The sequence below is a fragment of the Mastigoproctus giganteus genome, chromosome 11 (genome assembly GCF_048544385.1).
Source record: "Mastigoproctus giganteus isolate SK-2022 chromosome 11, ASM4854438v1, whole genome shotgun sequence".
NCBI lineage: Eukaryota > Metazoa > Arthropoda > Arachnida > Uropygi > Thelyphonidae > Mastigoproctus > Mastigoproctus giganteus.
In genome coordinates this window covers 145,609,619-145,627,870 of record NC_143585.1, presented here as the reverse complement: position 1 = coordinate 145,627,870, position 18,252 = coordinate 145,609,619, and the positions used below count along the sequence as shown (strand labels likewise).

General features: G+C 38.5%; 2 protein-coding genes across 8 annotated transcripts in view; one reads left to right on the top strand and one right to left on the bottom strand.

Annotated features, from left to right (window-relative positions):
- The window catches only part of LOC150078499 (lysine-specific demethylase RAD23A-like), a 280,618-nt gene extending 277,355 nt beyond the window's left edge, over positions 1-3,263 (bottom strand). For 2 of the 5 annotated variants that reach the window (XM_090385152.1, XM_090385149.1), the window contains exon 1: positions 3,092-3,183. Coding sequence is in view for 2 of the 5 variants with exons in the window: in XM_090385146.1 (XP_090241272.1) it covers positions 3,092-3,157 (66 nt within the window). In the remaining 3 variants the exon portion in view is untranslated. The other 3 variants (XM_090385146.1, XM_090385147.1, XM_090385151.1) reach the window with 3 other exon arrangements.
- A 232-nt stretch (positions 3,264-3,495) lies between these two features.
- LOC150078498 (tRNA:m(4)X modification enzyme TRM13 homolog) overlaps positions 3,496-18,252 on the top strand; it is a 376,145-nt gene continuing 361,388 nt past the window's right edge. For all 3 annotated transcript variants that reach the window (XM_090385143.1, XM_090385144.1, XM_090385145.1), the window contains exon 1: positions 3,496-3,754. In XM_090385143.1, coding sequence (XP_090241269.1) covers positions 3,605-3,754 — 150 coding nt within the window. In that variant the 5' untranslated portion in view covers positions 3,496-3,604. The remainder of the gene's footprint in view (positions 3,755-18,252) is intronic.

The following is an 18,252-nucleotide window of genomic DNA, read 5'->3' as shown; positions in this document are numbered from 1 at the left end:
TAGTTGGTATGTAAAGCCTAATAGCTTCCAAGATAAGTTCTTTGAATGCTTCCCATTTTGAATTTGCTGTTGGTAACATCATCAGTTGGTCCCACTGTATAGAATTTAAATACTGTCTCAGTCCATCGTAGTCGCCTTTACGAAAGCAATAACCTTTCCCTTTACCCCTAATGGTAGTTACCTCTTTGAGTAAATCCCACTTCAGCACACTGTGATCACTGCCACCTAGTGGTTCATTTACCTGCAGATTCTTAATGCATGAAGAATCACTACTGATAATCAAATCAAGAGTATTACTCCCTCTAGTTGCCTCCCGAACATGCTGATGTAGAAAACAATCATCCAGTAAATCCACAAAAGCCCTGCTAGTGTGTGAGTGACCAGCCCCCAAATTCCAGTTAATATCTGGGAAATTAAAATCCCCCATTATAATAAGACTCTCTGATTTACTGGCCCACTATTTCCCCGTACAGTTTCTTATTATACTCATCAGAGTCATTAGGCCTATAGCACACTCCTACTCTCAATTTTGATCTCCCAATGCTTATGTCACACCAAACTGACTCGACACTGCACTGCCCAGTGATGTCGACTGGCTTCACTTCCTTGGATTTTATGTATTTCTTAACTAATAGCATAACCCCTCCTCCCTTCCTATCCTGTCTATCCTTTCTGTAGACACTGTACTCCCCAAATACCAGTTCTGCATTCCTTATATCTGTGTGACACCACGTTTCTGAAATCCCCACAATATCTGCCTTTGATGTTTTGAGCAATACCTCAAATTCATCAAATTTATTTACTAAACTCCTAGCATTGGTGTACACTCAAGTATACATGCACCTGTTCTTTTTCTTAGCTACCCTAACACAACCTATGCGTTTATTTGTACCCCAATGATTCCCAGCAGTCTCTGAAATATCCTGCATCTTATTTTCCAGGCTGTGGCTCATTCCAATAGAAGCAGTGCAAGAATCACTTTCCCCTCTGCCAATGGCTACTGTTAGTACTTGTATCCCCCCCAATCTAGCAGTTTTCCGACCCACCTAACACTGCCTCGATAGCATCAGCAAACATTCTTGCACCCTTTCTATTTAAGTGTATCTCATCCCTGTAGAAGCAGTCTCTCCTGTTAACAAGTACAGACCAGGCTGAAAAAAATTCTACCCCTTGAGCCTTGCACAATCCTTCCAGGGCCGAATTGATCGACAGGGCTCCCATCATATACTCCCTCCTATGCTTTGTTTTAATTATAAAAAAAAATGTTTCTTACTGAATTGAAAATGGCATTCATTTATTACTCGAACAAAAATAAACAAGAGTAACCAATAATAATAATAATAAATGTTTTCTTCATATTTTTTAAAAATTTCAAGATTATATTCCCTGAATCAAAACTCAAATGCTTGCATAAGTCTGGCAGATGCAACGCGAATGTCTGTATTTTTGTCAACTGTTTGAATTTTGTTTCTGTGAGGCCAGTGAAACCAAACTCCATGGCAAGATCAAATAATGGTTATTGGTATTTCACAAATACCATGTGGAAATAGGCATTTTTTAGAAGACAGAAAGATGACTTTGCTCACCTGGCACCTGTAATGCCAAACAAAAAATTTAATTATTCATAATTCACCATATATTGAAACCAAAAAATACTGTATAACTATGTAGAACATACTGGTGAGCAAAGATATGCAGAAGCATTTGATTTCATTTGGAAATTTAACTCTCCGTTACTTGTATCTTCAATTTAACAAAGATGTACACACAGCATTTCTGTGAGGCACCCCTCTGTTTTAATTTAAAAAAAATATTTTTTTTTAATTAAAACTTTTTTAAATTAAACTTTTTAATTAAAAATATTTTTACATTTTTTTTACTAAATTGAAAATGGTGGTCTATTATGACTTGCCAAACTCAATTAAAAAATACTGAGTGAAGATAAATGAGAAGACAATTTAAGGTTACTCCTACCCCAGAGAAAAACACAGATACAACGTGAATGTCTTATTTTTGTCAGCTGTTCATGTTCAGATTGGTAAACAAAAGCACTATTGCAAGATCAGACATCTACTGATGGTGTCTCATGGATGCCACATGGGAATTGACTAGAAGAAAGACAAATGCTTTTGATTGACTGGCATCTATTAAATACCACACATAAACTTGTCTTGAAATTCATACTCTACTGAAATGAAAAGAACTGTATAAACAGTTAGGGAATATTGGTGGGTAAAAGTACATATGAGGATTTGATTTCATTTACAAATTTAAAAAAGTAACATCTTTCAGATGTCACACTAGAAGAAGGTGGTTAAAAAATAGGAGAAAAAAAAGGAAGGACACCCACACTTACAGTTTGTCTATTTAATAACATATATTTCATTTTGAGATTTTTTTGGATTAAATAAGTAATTTAAAGAAATATCAAAACTTAAATTGACACAGAAGGTATTTTTTTGTTTTGCTTTGCTTACGATTTCAATTTTTATGATTTTTTTGAATATTTGTACATACCTAGTGTACATATTCTTATGTGATTTCTAGGTCCTTTATGTTCCAACCTCCTATCGTTTATAAAAATAAACACCCGCATTATTATTCATGCTGTAAAACAAATATTTAGTTTTCTACGCTACTGCACAAAGGAACCAACGTTTGTAAACAAAGGTTTCAAATCAGTGCTAAAAAATCTGACCAAATCTGAATGTGAATATTTAATTCACTCAACACAACCTAAAATGCAAACATCAATGAAAGAATGTGGTTGTCTTTGTGGCAATGGCTATTTCATACGACAAGTATATTACACATTTATTTAATAATAATAGAGGAATGGCATCTTGAAATTTAAGTCTGTCGTTCTGTGATCCCATTAGCAAAAGCGAGCAAAAAACTTACCGTCTGAGAGGCCTCAGTTCCCATTTAAATGTCTGCTGTTGACGAGTTTATGGGGTTGCAAGTAAATTATTCATGGATTAAAATGAGAAAGAAGGAAAAAAAAACTTTTATAAAATAGCACTGTCATCTTGCAAGCAATTTGCTCTTCTCGTTCTCTGATCCCATCAGCCGAAGTCAGCAATAAACTTACCGTCTCAGAGGGGTCAATTTCCATTTTAAATGTTTGTTGTTGTAAAGTTTTCAGCGTTATAATCATCTTCACAGTTCAAAATTGTTATTATGATTGGTTAATTATTATCCAAGAACCTATCACGAACTAAACTGAAATGGAAACTAATAACGACATTCACACTACTAGAATTCACACCGTCGCCATGAATAATGACGTCATTAGAAACTCGAAATTTATTGGAAAAGTTATTGGAAATATTATTTTACTTAGAGAACATGTATTTTTCTGTTTTATATATGGGTGAGTATATATTCGATTTGAACTGTTTTCGCTGTAGCATTACTTTAATTTTGTCTGCGAGACGAATGTTTAGTGTTAACTACCTACTTCCATTCTGATTTGTGCACATGAGATTGAGAAAGTTTACTGATGTAGCAGAATTGTATTGCACAGAATAGTAACATATCTTATCTTACTTCTCTGTGCTTTATTGTATATAGTTCCTGCTACAGTTTGAAGAGATAGAATACTATGCAAAACGACAGACAAATGAACAAGGTTCATTGTTCTTTTTATGTTGTTCGGAAAAAACGGTTTTGTAGATTGACACCTGTAAGGAATAATGCGTTCTGTGCTGAACATTGTATATTGTCCGAAAATAAGTCCGGTTGGAATATTAAAGTAAGTTTTTTGTTTTTTTTTGTTCTGTTTTAGAAATGTGTAATTTTAAAATAAGAAAATTTTAGTTTGGTATCCCTTCCTATTGATCGTTCCAAGTAGCAGTGATTGGCATGCCTAGCCCGCTATAGTTAGTCGTAGAGTGTTTATCCTTCCCTTGCCGCTGTTTTATAATCGGAAAATAGCGGCAACGTGGGGATAAACACTGTAACTAACCATAGGGGGCTAGGCATGTCAATCACTGTTACTCGTAACGATCAATCGGAAGGGGGTATTAAAATTCAGATCATGAGTACCGCTCCATACATCGACTAAAAGTCAGAAAGAAGGCAGTGATTGGTAGGTGCCACTCGCTGTTTTCTCCTACTCTACTAGGTTAATATGCCTAGGGCATGGGTCGGCAACCTGCGGCTCTTTAACTTTTAGCCCACTTGAAGCACAATTTGAAATGGAGTTAGAGGACTTAAAATTCAAGGACATGTGGAATGCAAGAATGCCTTAAAATTGAGATTTGGAGAGGCAAAAGTTGCAATTCTACACAAATGGACGGCGATAGATGAATTGAAAAGCAAGACCAAATTGTGTTCGATGCGTGGAGTAGCTTACTGGACACGTACATAAATTTGAAATTATTTGCGTTTGCACTTCTCTCAGTTTTTGGTTCGACGAATTTCTGCGGGCAAATATTTTCGAACATGAACTATTTTAAAAATAAATCAACAAACCATCTGAACAATGTGAGTCTATCAGCATGTTTAAAGATGAAAATTATGGCATACTCGCCTGATGTTCAGAGACTCGCTCAAGAAGTTCAGCAGCAAAAAGTCACATTAATTCGTACCTAATTGGATGTTTGTTACGTTGGTAATAATTCTCCAGAACACGGTGCCCCTTTGAAAATCACGTCGAGAAGAAGAGGGGGAAAGCAGTGACGTACGGTTCGTAACTCCGCCCACTCACTGACTTCCCCCTCTTCTCGACGACCGCACGTGGCAAATGTCACGCGACATAACAGTATGGCGGAGCTGAAAAACTACGAAATTAACGGCAATACGGAAATTTTTTTTCGGAGCAACAACTAAAATAATTATACATAAAAATAATACAGCAATTTTTTTTTCCAAAACGAAACAAACTAATGAGATGCAGTAAACGACCAATTTTCACTAAATAACTCCCGAAGTTGCATAAAAAGGTGACCTAAGAACCTAACCATTTTTCACTAAACACAAATGAAAGTTGATGAAAACCATGACTCTCATTATAATTTTTTTTTCGTCCAATGACTGGTTTTTGCTTGAATTCCTCCCGAAGTCACATAAAAACATAACCATTTTTCTAAACACAAATGAAAGTCGATTAAAAACATGACGGCTGTTATAATTTTTTTTCATCCAACAACCAATTTTTAGCTTGAATCCCTGCTGAAGTCATAAAAACCTAACCTTTTCTCGCTAAACAGAAACGAAAGTCAATTAATACGTGCAGTGAACAATAAAATTGCCCTTTGCATAACCACAAAACAGCAACATAGATTTTTTTTTTTTTTTTAACGCAACTGACACAATACTAGGTGTTTAATATTCAACATTCTCGCACTCACTCGCTCCATTGGGACTGAACAAAGGCAAAAAAAATACATAAAACACAGACAAAAAACACAAAAGAACCTAAGAAATAAGAAAATGTGACGGCAACACATGGTAGCAAAAAACAAAGAAACCGTTTACCTGCAGGATGGAATGGGATAACGACGCAGAAACTCAGGACCATGTGGCAAGTAGAAAAGTAACATTAACACCAGCAGATCACCGAACAGAACAGAAACCAGCATTCAAATGAAAGTAAAGTATATGCAATGAATTTCGCATTTAGCGCTACAGTGATGTTGTGTCACATGATGTCCGCCTAAAACAAAGAGGGGACGCAGTCAGTGGGCGAAGTCAAAACCTGTCAATCACTGCTTTCCCCCGTTCTGACAGCCAATTATAATAGTGCACCGTATATTGGAATTCAGTGGTTGTTGGTTTTTCAGTATTAATAAATAATATTTCAAAAAATATATTTTTTTTTAATAAAACACCTTCCAACTCTATTCCATTTCCTAACCCCCCCCTCCTCCCAGCTTGAGCTGAGGTACTGCTCTCTAGATTCTTTTTTTTTTTTTTTAAAGATCAATGGCTCTTCATTCAAAAAAGGTTGCCGACCCCTGGCCTAGGGTGTTTATCCCTCCACTTGCCACTGTTTTAAAATTGGGAACTCGTTTTCCGATTTTAAAACAGTGGGATGGGGGGAATAAGCACCCCTCCTTCTCCTTCACAATAATCACAGAACTCGACCATACAATCACTCCGTTCCATGCCCACGTCCACTCCACAGAGTCAAGTGGTATCCAAATAATAGATTTTAGCCAAAAGGGGTACTAGATTGTAAAGACTAAATGTTTTTCTTTTTTGGTGATGTTTTTTTTTTAACCCATTAAGACTTTATAACACCTACAGTGGATGAACCGAAATTAGCTCTGTCATAAATGCACAACATAATTTTATCAGTGTTTCAGACACGTTACTGTGAAATGCATAAGAGAACATACGAAATAAGTGACAGCTTATAGCACTTTTGTATCTGTTCCGACTCAGAGCTAGTAGCCAATGAAGAATTTCAACGTTGTACATAAATTTTTTCGGTTATAATCCAGATTATGGATACACCACTTAATCTGGATATCCAGATTAAGTGGTGTTCTTTGGTTGAATCCTTCCCAAATTTGGCTGTGCCCGCAATGCAGTGACAAGGTGTACCCATAATCTCGAGTTCAGCCTTTGGTAAAAATGCATTGAACGGGGAAACATGGCTGCCAAACTGAAAATACCTTGACGTACATACCATTGGCGTAGAAACTGAGGGGAAAGAAACAAACCACATCCACATGATGAGAGCCTTGTTAATCAATTCGTCCCTGGAGAGATTGTGCAAGGATCATGGGGTAGAATTTTTCTCAGCGTGGTTTGTGCTTGTTAACTGGACAGACTGTTTCTGCAGGGATGGGATACCCTTAAATAGAAAGGGTGCAAGAGTATTTGCAGTTGGTAACGTTAGGTGGGTCAGAAAACTGCTAGCTGGGGGGGGTATTCACAGACAAAGGTTAACAGTAGCCGCAGGCAGAAGTAAAAGTTGGGTGCTGGGAGTTTCAGGGACTGGTGGGAGTCATCACGAAACAAATGAATACATGGGCTGTTTTAGGATAACTAAGAATAAGAATAGGTGCGTGTACACCAATACTAGATGTATATTAAATAAATTTAATGAATTTAAAGCGCTGGTCAAGACATCAAAGGCAGATATTGTTGGAATATCAGAGACGTGTCACACAGATATAAGGAATTCAGAATTCGAATATGGGGAATACAATGTGTACAGGGAGGATACGAAGGAAGGAGGGGGTTATGCTGTTAGTTAAGAAACACATGAAATCCTGGAAGTACATCCAGTTGATATAGATGGAGAGTGCAATGTTGAGTCAGTTTGGTGTGACATGAGCACTGGGAAAGAAAAATGAGAGGAGTGTGTTATAGTCCTAATGACTCTAACGAGTACAACGAACAGAGAAATAGAATAGTCCAGTAAATCAGATTGTATTATAATGGGGAATTTTAACTTTCCAGATATTGACTAGAACTTGTGGGACGGTCACTCGCAAACTAGCAAGACTTTTGTCGATTTATTGGATGATTGTTTCTGCAGCAGCATGTTCAAGTGGCAACCAGACAGCTTAATACTATTGATCTGGTTATCAGCAGTGATTATTCGTGCATCAGGAATATGCGGATAAAGGAACCATTGATGGCATAGATATTGACTAGAACTTGTGGGATGGTCACTCGCAAACTAGCAAGACTTTTGTCGATTTATTGGATGATTGTTTCTGCAGCAGCATGTTCAAGTGGCAACCAGACAGCTTAATACTATTGATCTGGTTATCAGCAGTGATTATTCGTGCATCAGGAATATGCGGATAAAGGAACCATTGATGGCAGTGACCACAGTGTACTGATGTGGGATTTACTTAAAGATATAATTACCATCAGGGGTAAAAGGAAAGGGTTTTTTTTTCGTAAAGGTGACTACAGTGGCCTCACACAGTTTTTAAATTCTGCACAGTGGGACCAACTGATGATGTTACCAACAACAAATTCTAAATGGGAAGCATTCAAGGAATTAGTCATGGAAGCTACTAGGCTTTTCATACCAATTAAGAAATATTGTTCAAGATTTAGGCCTATATGGATGTCAGATGAACTGATGAGACTCAAGGCGGAGAAGAAAAATGCACAGGATGCACATAAATTATCAGGCAACACAGAAGCCTATGGTAGATGTAAGCCTATGGCAACACAGAAGCCTATGGCAGATGTAAGCTGGTCTGTAATCAAGTTATAAAGGAGATTTAGGCAAGCAAAGTAGATAACGAGAAATCTTTGGCAAAGGATACTATGGAACAGAAGGAAAACAGTAAGGACTTTACTTATACCAACTCTAGAAGGAAGGGAATGAATCAGATTGGTCATCTTGATATCGAGGGTTCGAGTTGATGATGCTGATCAGATAGCTAGCTAACATCTACACTCACACGAGGAAAGTGAAGGAGAAAAGCTTATTAAACAGTAACATGGAGCGTAATGATTTTGTATTAACTGAGATGAAAGTGGAGGAGAAATTGTTGAAGTTAATCAGAGGAAAGGCACCTGGGGTGGATCCAGTTTTTTTAAGGTAGTGAGCAAACCTTAGCCATAATTATGAGAGCATCCTTGGACTCAGACGTTCTTACGGATTCTAGATGTACAAATGTATCTCTAATTCACAAAGAGGGATTAACAGGTGGCACAAGTATTTTCAGACCTGTTAGATTAACTTCTTTTCCTTGGAAAATAATGGAAACATCCAGTTCCTTTGTGACCACATCATAGCAGAGAAAGGAACCACTGGGTGGCAGTGATCACAGTGTGCTGAAGTGGGATTTACTCAAGGAGGTAACTACCATCAGAGGTAAAGGGAAGGGTTTTTGCTTTCGTAAAGGCGACTATGATGGTCTGAGACAGTATTTAAATTCTATACAGTGGGACCAACTGATGATGTTACCAACAGCAAATTCAAAATGGGAAGCATTCAAGGAACTAATCTTGGAAGCTACCAGGCTTTACATACCAACCAAGAAATATTGTTCAAGGTTCAGGCCTAAATGGTTGTCAGATGAACTAATGAGACATATGGCAGAGAAGAAAAATGCATGGGATACATACAAATTAATGGGTGACATGGAAGCCTATGATAGATATAAGTTGGTCTGTAACCAAGTCACAAAGGAGATTAGGCAGGCAAAGGCAGATTATGAGAAATCCTTGGCAAAGGATGCAAAGAAAAACAGAAAAGAGTTCTTTACCTATTTAAACTCAAGAAGGAAAGGGATGGATCCGATTGGTCCACTGGATGTTGATGGTTCAACAGTTGAGGATCCAGCTCAGGTGGCTAACAATCTAAACGAGTATTTTGCATCTACATTCACACATGAGGAGTTATTCAGGAAGGGGAATGTCGTAGGTGAAGTAAACATTGGCAGTGAGCTAGATTATTTTCTAATAACTGAGAGGAAAGTGGAGGAGAAATTGTTGAGGATAAACATAAAAAAGGCACCCGGGGTGGATGGGATCTATCCAGTTATATTAAAGGAGGCAGCAAAGGAAGTAAGCAAACCCCTAGCCATAATTATGAGAGCTTCTTTGGACTCAGGGGAGGTACCCATGCACTGGAGATGTGCAAATGTAACCCCAATTCACAAAGGAGGATCAAAGGCTGACACAAGTAATTATAGACCTGTTAGTTTAACTTCGGTTCCAGGAAAATTAATGGAGGCACTGGTTAAAGAAGCACTGCAGGATCATCTGGACAAGAATTCAGTTATAGCTCAGACACAGCATGGTTTGGTTAAAGGCAAGTCTTGTCTGACCAATTTGATTGGATACTATGATGTAGTCACAAAAGAACTGGATGCAGGGAATAACTTTGATATTATATATTTGGATCTTAGAAAGGCTTTTGATACTGTTGCACATGGAAGACTGCTGCACAAATTGGAGAAGTGTGGCATTGGAGGCAAATTGCTGCTATGGATAAAGGGATGGTTGAGTGGCAGAAGACAGAGAGTGGTAATCAATGGACACTGCTCAACGTGGACTAATGTTATTAGTGGAGTTCCTCAGGGTTCAGTGTTGGGTCCATTGTTGTTTTCTGTATTTATAAATGATATTGATGATGATATTATAAATGATATCAGGCTTAATGTCCAAGTTTGCAGACGATACCAAGGTTGGCAGGGTTGTTAAGGACACTAGTGATACTATGCTGCTGCAACAGGATCTGGAAAGGTTGAGCAGATGGGCTGAGAGGTGGCAAATGAAGTTTAACATTGACAAATGTAAAGTACTACATATGGGAAACAGTAACCCCAGATCAACGTATCAACTCTGTGGTACTACGCTGACAGTGGTAGAGAATGAAAAGGACCTGGGGGTAATTGTGCAGGCAGATATGAAGTTCTCTGAGCAGTGCAGACGAGCTGCAAGAGTAGCTCATGGTGTCTTGTCAATGATATACAAGAATTTTTCTAGCAGGGACAGGGATGTGATTATTCCCTTGTATAAGGCATTGGTCAGGCCACACCTTGAGTACTGTATACAGGTCTGGAGGCCTCATTTCAAGAAGGATGTAGAGCTGCTGGAACGAGTACAGAGAAGGGCAACAAGATTAGTGAATGGAACAAAGGGTTGCTCTTACGAAGAAAGGCTTAAGTTTTGCAAATTACAGAGCCTGGAGACTAGGCATCGGCGAGGTGATCTGATAGAGGTGTATAAGGCTTTGAATGGCTTGAGCATGCTCAATGCTGATGGGATTCTTCCTCTTGCTCAGAATAATCACCTGAGAGGGCATAAATTCAAATTGAGGAAGAACGGATGTCGGATAGATGTGCGGAAATTTGCCTTTAGCCAGCGGGCAGTTGGTTTGTGGAATAGACTCCCATCGCTTGTTGTTGAAGTTGATAGCCTAAACAAATTTAAGGCTCAGCTGGACAGGTATTTCGAACGAACAGAGGGGTGAAATGACAGTAGTGGTTGTTTTTTTTTTTGGCTGATGCTGAATAAGCTTGCTTTCTTTCATCATATGCCTCTACTAATGCTAATGCTAATAGTATCCAATCAAATTGGTCAGACAAGACTTCCCCTTGACAAACCCGTGCTGTGTCTGAATTATTGCTGCAGTCTTGTCTAAATGATCCTGCAATGCCTTTTTTAACCAGTAATGCCATTATTTTCCCTGGAACAGAAGTCAAACTAACAGTTCTGTAATTACTTGTATCATCCTTTGTGAATTTGAGATGCATTTGCACATCTTCAATCCCTAGGGACTTCCCCCGAGTCCAAGAATGCTCTCATAATTATGGCTAAGGGTTTGCTTGCCTCCTGTAATGTAACTCGATAGATCCCATCTACCCCCAGGTGCCTTTCTTATGTTTAACTTCAACAATTTCTCCTCCACTTTGCTCCCAGTTATTAAAAAATCATTTAACTCCCTGTTAGAGTTTGATAAATATTCGGCCCTCTCCTCCTTGATTAACTCCTCATTTGTGAATGTAGATTCAAAATACTCATTTAGTTTGGCAGCTATCTGAGAATGATCATTTACAATCAAACCCTTGATATCAAGTGGACCAATCACATCTGGTGAGTATGGGCTTGGCACACCCAGGGTCCTGAGCTGGATATCATCATTCTTCTCTTTCTTGGTGATTCCCTTCTAATTTTGACACACACACACACACTCACACACACACACTCTCTCTCTCTCTCTCTCAGGGTTACTCGGGAACTGTTTTTTTTTTTTTTTTTTTCCTGGTGCAGCACAAGCCTCGGGCTTCCTTGCATCATATTGATATTAATAATAATAATAATAATATAAGTAAAGAAGTCTTTGCTGTTTTTCTTTACATGCTTTGCCAAAGATTTTTCATAATTTGCCTTCACTTGCCTAACCTCCTTTGTGACTTGATTACAGACTAGCTTGTATCTACCATAGGCTTCTGTGTTGCTTGACAATTTATGTTCATCCCATGCATTTTTCTTCTCTGCCACGAGTCTCATTAGTTCATCTGACATCCATTTGGGCCTGAACCTAAAGCAGTATTTCTTACTTGGAACAAAAACCCTAGTAGCTTCCAAGATTACTTTCTTGAATGCTTCCCATTTAGAATTTGCTGTTGGTAACATCATCAGTTGGTCCCACTGTATAGAACCTAAAAAATCTCTGAGACCACTGTAGTTGCCTCTACGAAAGCAAAAACCCTTCCCTTCCCTTTACACCTGATGGTAGTTACATCTTTAAGTAAATCCCACATCAGTACACTTTGATCACTGCTACCTAGTGGTTCCTTTATCTGTAAATTCTTGATGCTTGAATAATCACTGCTGATGATGAGATCAAGAGTAACCTTTCGAATATGCTGCTGTAGAAAACAATCATCCAATAAATCAACAAATGCCTTGCTAGTGTGCGAACCCACAAGTTCTAGTCTATATCTGGGAAGTTAAAATCCCCCATTATAAGACACAATGATTTACTGGCCCACTCTTTTATTTCTCTGTATAATTGTTCATTGTACTCATAAGAGCCATTAGGCCTGTAACAAACTGCTATCCACATTTTGCTTTCCCAGTGCTTATGTCACACCAAACTGACTCAACATTGCACTGTCCATCTATGTCAACTAGATGCACTTCATTAGATTTTGTTTCTTAACTAACAGCATAACCTCTCCTCCCTTCCAATCCTGTCTATCTGTTCTGTACACCTTACACTCCTCAAAACATCCCTTATATCTGAGTGGCACCAAGTCTCTGATATCCCTACAATATATGCCTTGAATGTCTTAACCAGTATCTCAAATTCATCAAATTTGATTACTATACTCCGAGCATTGGTGTACATGCAAGTATACATGCACCTGTTCTTACTCTTAATTACTCTAACAAAGCTCATGTATTTACTTGTTTCATGACCCCCAGCAGTTCCTGAAATCACCAGCAACTGGCTTTCTTGAATTGTTTGAGCAGGCTCATTGCTGATGGGATTCTCCCTCTTGCTCAGTTTACAAACCTGAGGGGACAGAAATTAAAACCGAGGAAAGACAGTTGTAGAATAGATGTGCAGAAGTTTGCCTTTAGCCAGTGGGTAGTTGATTGCCAGAACAAACTTCCATCTGTCATTGTGGAAGTTGATAGCTTAAATAAAATCAAGGAAGAACTGGACAAACTTTTGCAGTGAATGGAGGGGTGAAATGTGAAGTTTTTTTTTTTTTTTTTTTTTGGCTAATGCTGTATAAGCTTGCTTTCTTGCATCATATGCAAGAAAATATGCTTGTTGCTTGTAATATTTGTATGCAATTGCATATACATTGAAACTTCTCCTAATGGACACCTCTCTTTAGCGGACATCAAAGGCAGATATTGTTGGGATTTCAGAGACGTGGTGTCACACAGATATAAGGAATGCAGAACTGGAATTTGGGGAGTACGTCTACAAAAAAGATAGGAAGGGAGGAGGGGTTATGCTATTAGTTAAGAAATACATAAAATCCAAGGAAGTGAAGACAGTCGACATCGCTGGACAGTGCACCGTAGAGTCAGTTTGGTGTGACATAAGCATTGGGAGATCAAAATTAAGAGTAGGAGTGTGCTATAGGCCTAATGACTCTGATGAGTATAATAAGAAACTGTACAGGGAAATAGAGTGGGCCAGTAAATCAGAGAGTCTTATAATGGGGGATTTTAATTTCCCAGATATTGACTGGAATTTGGGGGCTGGTCACTGACACACTAGCAAGGCTTTTGTGGATTTATTGGATGATTGTTTTCTACATCAGCATGTTCGGGAGGCAGCTAGAGGGGAGTAATACTCTTAATTTGATTATCCGTAGTGATTCTTCATGCCTTAAGAATCTGCAGATAGAGGAACCACTAGATGGCAGGGATCACAGTGTGCTGAAGTGGGATTTACTCAAAGAGGTAACTACCATTAGGGGTAAAGGGAAGGATTATTCCTTTCGTAAAGGCTACTATGATGGTCTGAGACAGTACAGTAATACCCCGAAGTTACGCGATAGGTGGGTCCGACGAAAATCGCATAAGTCGAATTCGCGTAAGTCGGGGTACAACTTTGCATATAAATACATATAAATTTTGCTTAATTGGGACCAAGGACTAACAAAAACACTAGTTTAGAAGAAAAATATTAATAAAATTGCAGTTCTTTATACATATTAATACAAAATATGTATTAAAAAAACAAATGACTTACGTTAAAGTTATTTCGATGTCGATGGCTTCATAAAATCTCACAAATTTGTCTGACGACACAGCGCGTTCTTTTTTTCACGCAGAATTTCTTCGTAGCAAGCTAATAATTTTTTTATTCCTTGCTTTGTAGCTATAACGCGTTCTTCGTTGGAGTCTGTTTTCTAAAATTTTTAAGCCCTTTACAATTGAGCCCTTTTCAATTTTCAACCTGTCAAGTTTGCAATTGTCATGTGCTTTTCGCCGTTGCTTCATTTAGGCCTGTAGCATGTGCAATATCACATGTTCTATCATTTCGCTCAAAGCGTTTCACAATTTCATATATTTTCTCTATCGACAGAGGCGGACTGGCCATAAGCCTTACCGGGGAAACCCCGGTGGGCCAGTGTGATTTTGGCCATAAACCATAGTGTGAGGCCACTATAAATTTTCCCGGGTAAGAATTTTTGACCCAGTCCGCCTCTGTTTATCGATAATTGCTTTTCTTTTTCTCTCTGAATCTGCAGTGTCTTCACCAGGACGCTTCCTTTTCACACCTTTTAATTAAGTATTTTACTCATTTTTAGGGAATAAAGCACAATTACAAAACGAGGAGCACGCTTGATATGCATAAACAAAGCTGCGCGCATGTAGCAACTGAATAAACAACACCATAAAGGCAGAGATACACTATTAACACCTCACATTTCTAGGGGTTACTACCATAAAACAATAAAAATCCAGTTGCGTTTCTGCTAGTGAAATCTGTTATAAATTAGAAGTAAACTCGATCTAATTGCATTTGCGATTATACCGATAGCTGGAATTGTGTTGGTTTTTACGTTATTAGGGTGAAATGAGTTTCCCCTTCACTGATATAAAAAACATAAAAGCAGCAAAGTTGAATTTTGTTCATCTTTCGCTCTCATTCTCCGCCGTCGCACCATATATCGATAACATATGAAAAACGACCTTGAAGATAGTGGGCGGCAGCGTTGCCAAACGAAAAAATCAAGAACCGCGTAACTCCAAGTTCGCGTAAGTCGGGGTAGCGTAAGTCGGGGTATTACTGTATTTAAATTCTATACAGTGGGACCAACTGATGATGTTACCAACAGCAAATTCAAAATGGGAAGCATTCAAAGAGCTTATCTTGGAAGCTACTAGGCTTTACATACCAACTAAGAAATATTGTTCAAGGTTTAGGCCTAAATGGATGTCAGATGAACTAATGAGACATATGGCAAAGAAGAAAAATGCATGGATTACATACATATTAACACGTGACACAGAAGCCTTTGATAGATACAAGTTGATCTGTAACCAAGTTACAAAGGAGATTAGGCAGGTGAAGGCAGATTACGAGAAATCTTCGGCAAGGGATGCAAAGAAAAACAGCAAAGAGTTCTTTACTTATGTAAACTCTAGAAGGAAGGGGATGGATCAGATTGGTCCGCTTGATATCGATGGGTCAATTGTTGACACAAGTAATTATAGACCTGTGAGTTTAACTTCTGTTCCCAAGCACAAAAATGAATGGAGGCACTGGTTAAAGAAGCACTGCAGGATCATCTAGACAGGACTTCAGTTATAGCTCGGACACAGCATGGTTTTGTTAAGGGGAAGTCTTGCCTGACCAATTTGATTGGATACTATGATGCAGTCACAAAAGAACTGGATGCAGGGAATAACTTTGATATTATATACTTGGATTTTAGAAAGGCTTTTGATACTGTTGCACATGGAAGACTGCTGCACAAATTGGAGCAGTGTGGCATTGGAGGCAAATTGCTGGTATGGTTAAAGGGGTGGTTGATGGGGAGAAGACAGAGAGTGGTAATCAAATCAATGGACATTGCTCATCGTGGACTAATGTTATTAGTGGAGTCCCTCAGGGTTCAGTATTGGGTCAATTATTGTTTTCTGTATTTATAAATGATATTGATGATGGTATATCAAGCTTAATGTTCAAGTTTGCAGACAATACGAAGGTTGGCAGGGTTGTCTATGACACTACTGACACTATGCTGGACACTATGCTGCTGCAACAGGATCTGGAAAGGTTGAGCAGATGGGCTGAGAGGTGGCAAATGAAGTTTAACATTGACAAATGTAAAGAACTACATATGGGAAACAGCAACCCCAGAGCAACATATCAACTCTGTGGTACTACACTGACAGTGGTAGAGAATGAAAGGGACCTAGGGGTGGTTGTGCAGGCAGATATGAAGTTCTCTGAGCAGTGCAGATGGGCTGCAAGAGTAGCTCATGGTGTATTGTCAATGATATATAGGAATTTTTCTAGCAGGGATAAGGAGGTGATTATTCCCTTGTATGAGGCAATGGTCAGGCCATACCTAGAGTACTGTATACAGGCCTGGAGGCCTCATTTCAAGAAGGATGGAGAGCTGCTGGAATGAGTACAGAGAATGGCAACAAGATTAGTGAATGGAACAAAGGGGTGCTCTTATGAAGAAAGGCTAAAGTTTTGCAAATTACAATGTCTGGAGACTAGGCACCAGCGAGGTGATCTGACAGAGGTGTATAAAGCCTTGAATGGTTTGAGCATGCTCCATGCTGATGGGATTCTTCCTCTTGCTCAGAATAATCACCTGAGAGGGCATAAATTCAAATTGAGGAAAGACAGATGTCGGATAGACGTGCGGAAATTTGCCTTTAGCCAGCGGGTGGTTGGTTGGTGGAACAGACTTCCATCCCTTGTCGTGGAAGTTGATAGCCTAAACAAGTTTAAGGCTCAGCTGGACAGGTATTTCTAACGAACAGAGGGGTGAATTGGAAGTAGTTATTTTTTATTTATTTATTTATTATTATTTTTTTTTTTTGGCTGATCCTGCATAAGCTTGCTTTCTTGCATCAAATGCCTCTACTAATGCTAATGCTAATCTCTCTACAACAGACATTTTCAAATTCCCCAACTCTCCTCTATTGGTTTTAACGTGTTTTCAACTTCTGTCTAGCAGACATTCTCTGTAACAGATGCAGACAGGCAATCTGCACTGTTTCGTTTAGAATAACACTTAATTTGATCTCCCCATAACGGACAGCGGGCGAGCTCACAGCCCTTTTTCTAGGAACGTTTCTTCCATGTATTGCCTCAGTCGTGTGTTTATTTTCTATTTCCGATTCTCTGAATATCATCAAGGTTTATGTCGCAGTTCTAAACCCTTTTTCAAGAATTTTAAGGCACGTGTAAAACTTCTGATGAATTCGGGGGGGCGGGGGAGAATATGGTCAGCCTTTCGTCTTTTTAGTTTCAGTTTTGTTCAGTGTCGTGTGAAGTGCACAATGTCTTCTCGTAAACATTTAACTTTAAAAGATAAAGTCGAACTCATTAATGTGTATGATCAGCAAAAAAGTAGTGTTCGCAATCTCGCTGCAAAATTCAAAATCGGGAAGACGCAGGTAAGCGACATTCTAAAGAAAAATAATGAACTTCTCAAACAATTTTGGCAACACGTAAATGATCAGGTTTAAAATTCATTCCTGAAAACTGTTGGACTTTAAATTGATAATGTTCGTATGTGTGGTTTTGTCGTGCATGTGCTAAAAAAATTCCCATTAATGGGCCTATTATTGGGGAAAAGGCTTTGGAGGTTGCGAAATCTATGGGAGTAAATGAGTTCAAAGCTTCTGTGGGATGGCTAGACAAGTTAAAAACTTGGCATAAAATTTCTTGGAAAACCGTTAGTGGTGAAGGTGGATCTGTTGATACTGGGGTTGTAACAGAGTGGACCGTCAAATTGGAAGATTTATGTTGTGATTTTGAAGCTAAGGATATTTAAGACTCTGACGAAACAGGGTTGTTTTTTTAAGCTCTTCCTGAAAAAACAATGAGTCTAAAAAACGAAAAGTGCTAGGGCGGAAAAATTTCTAAGGAACGCTTGACTGTACTATTGTGTACAAATATGCTGGGAGACTTTGAATAACCTCTTGTTATAGGAAAACCACAAAATCCTCGTTGTTTCAAGGGCATAAAGTTGAATCTTTTGAATGTTGACTGGAAGTCTAATAAAAAAGCGTGGATGACACGAGATATCACGGGCGAATGAATAAGTCATTTTAACCAAAACATGATTCGTCAAAACAGAAAAATTATATTCT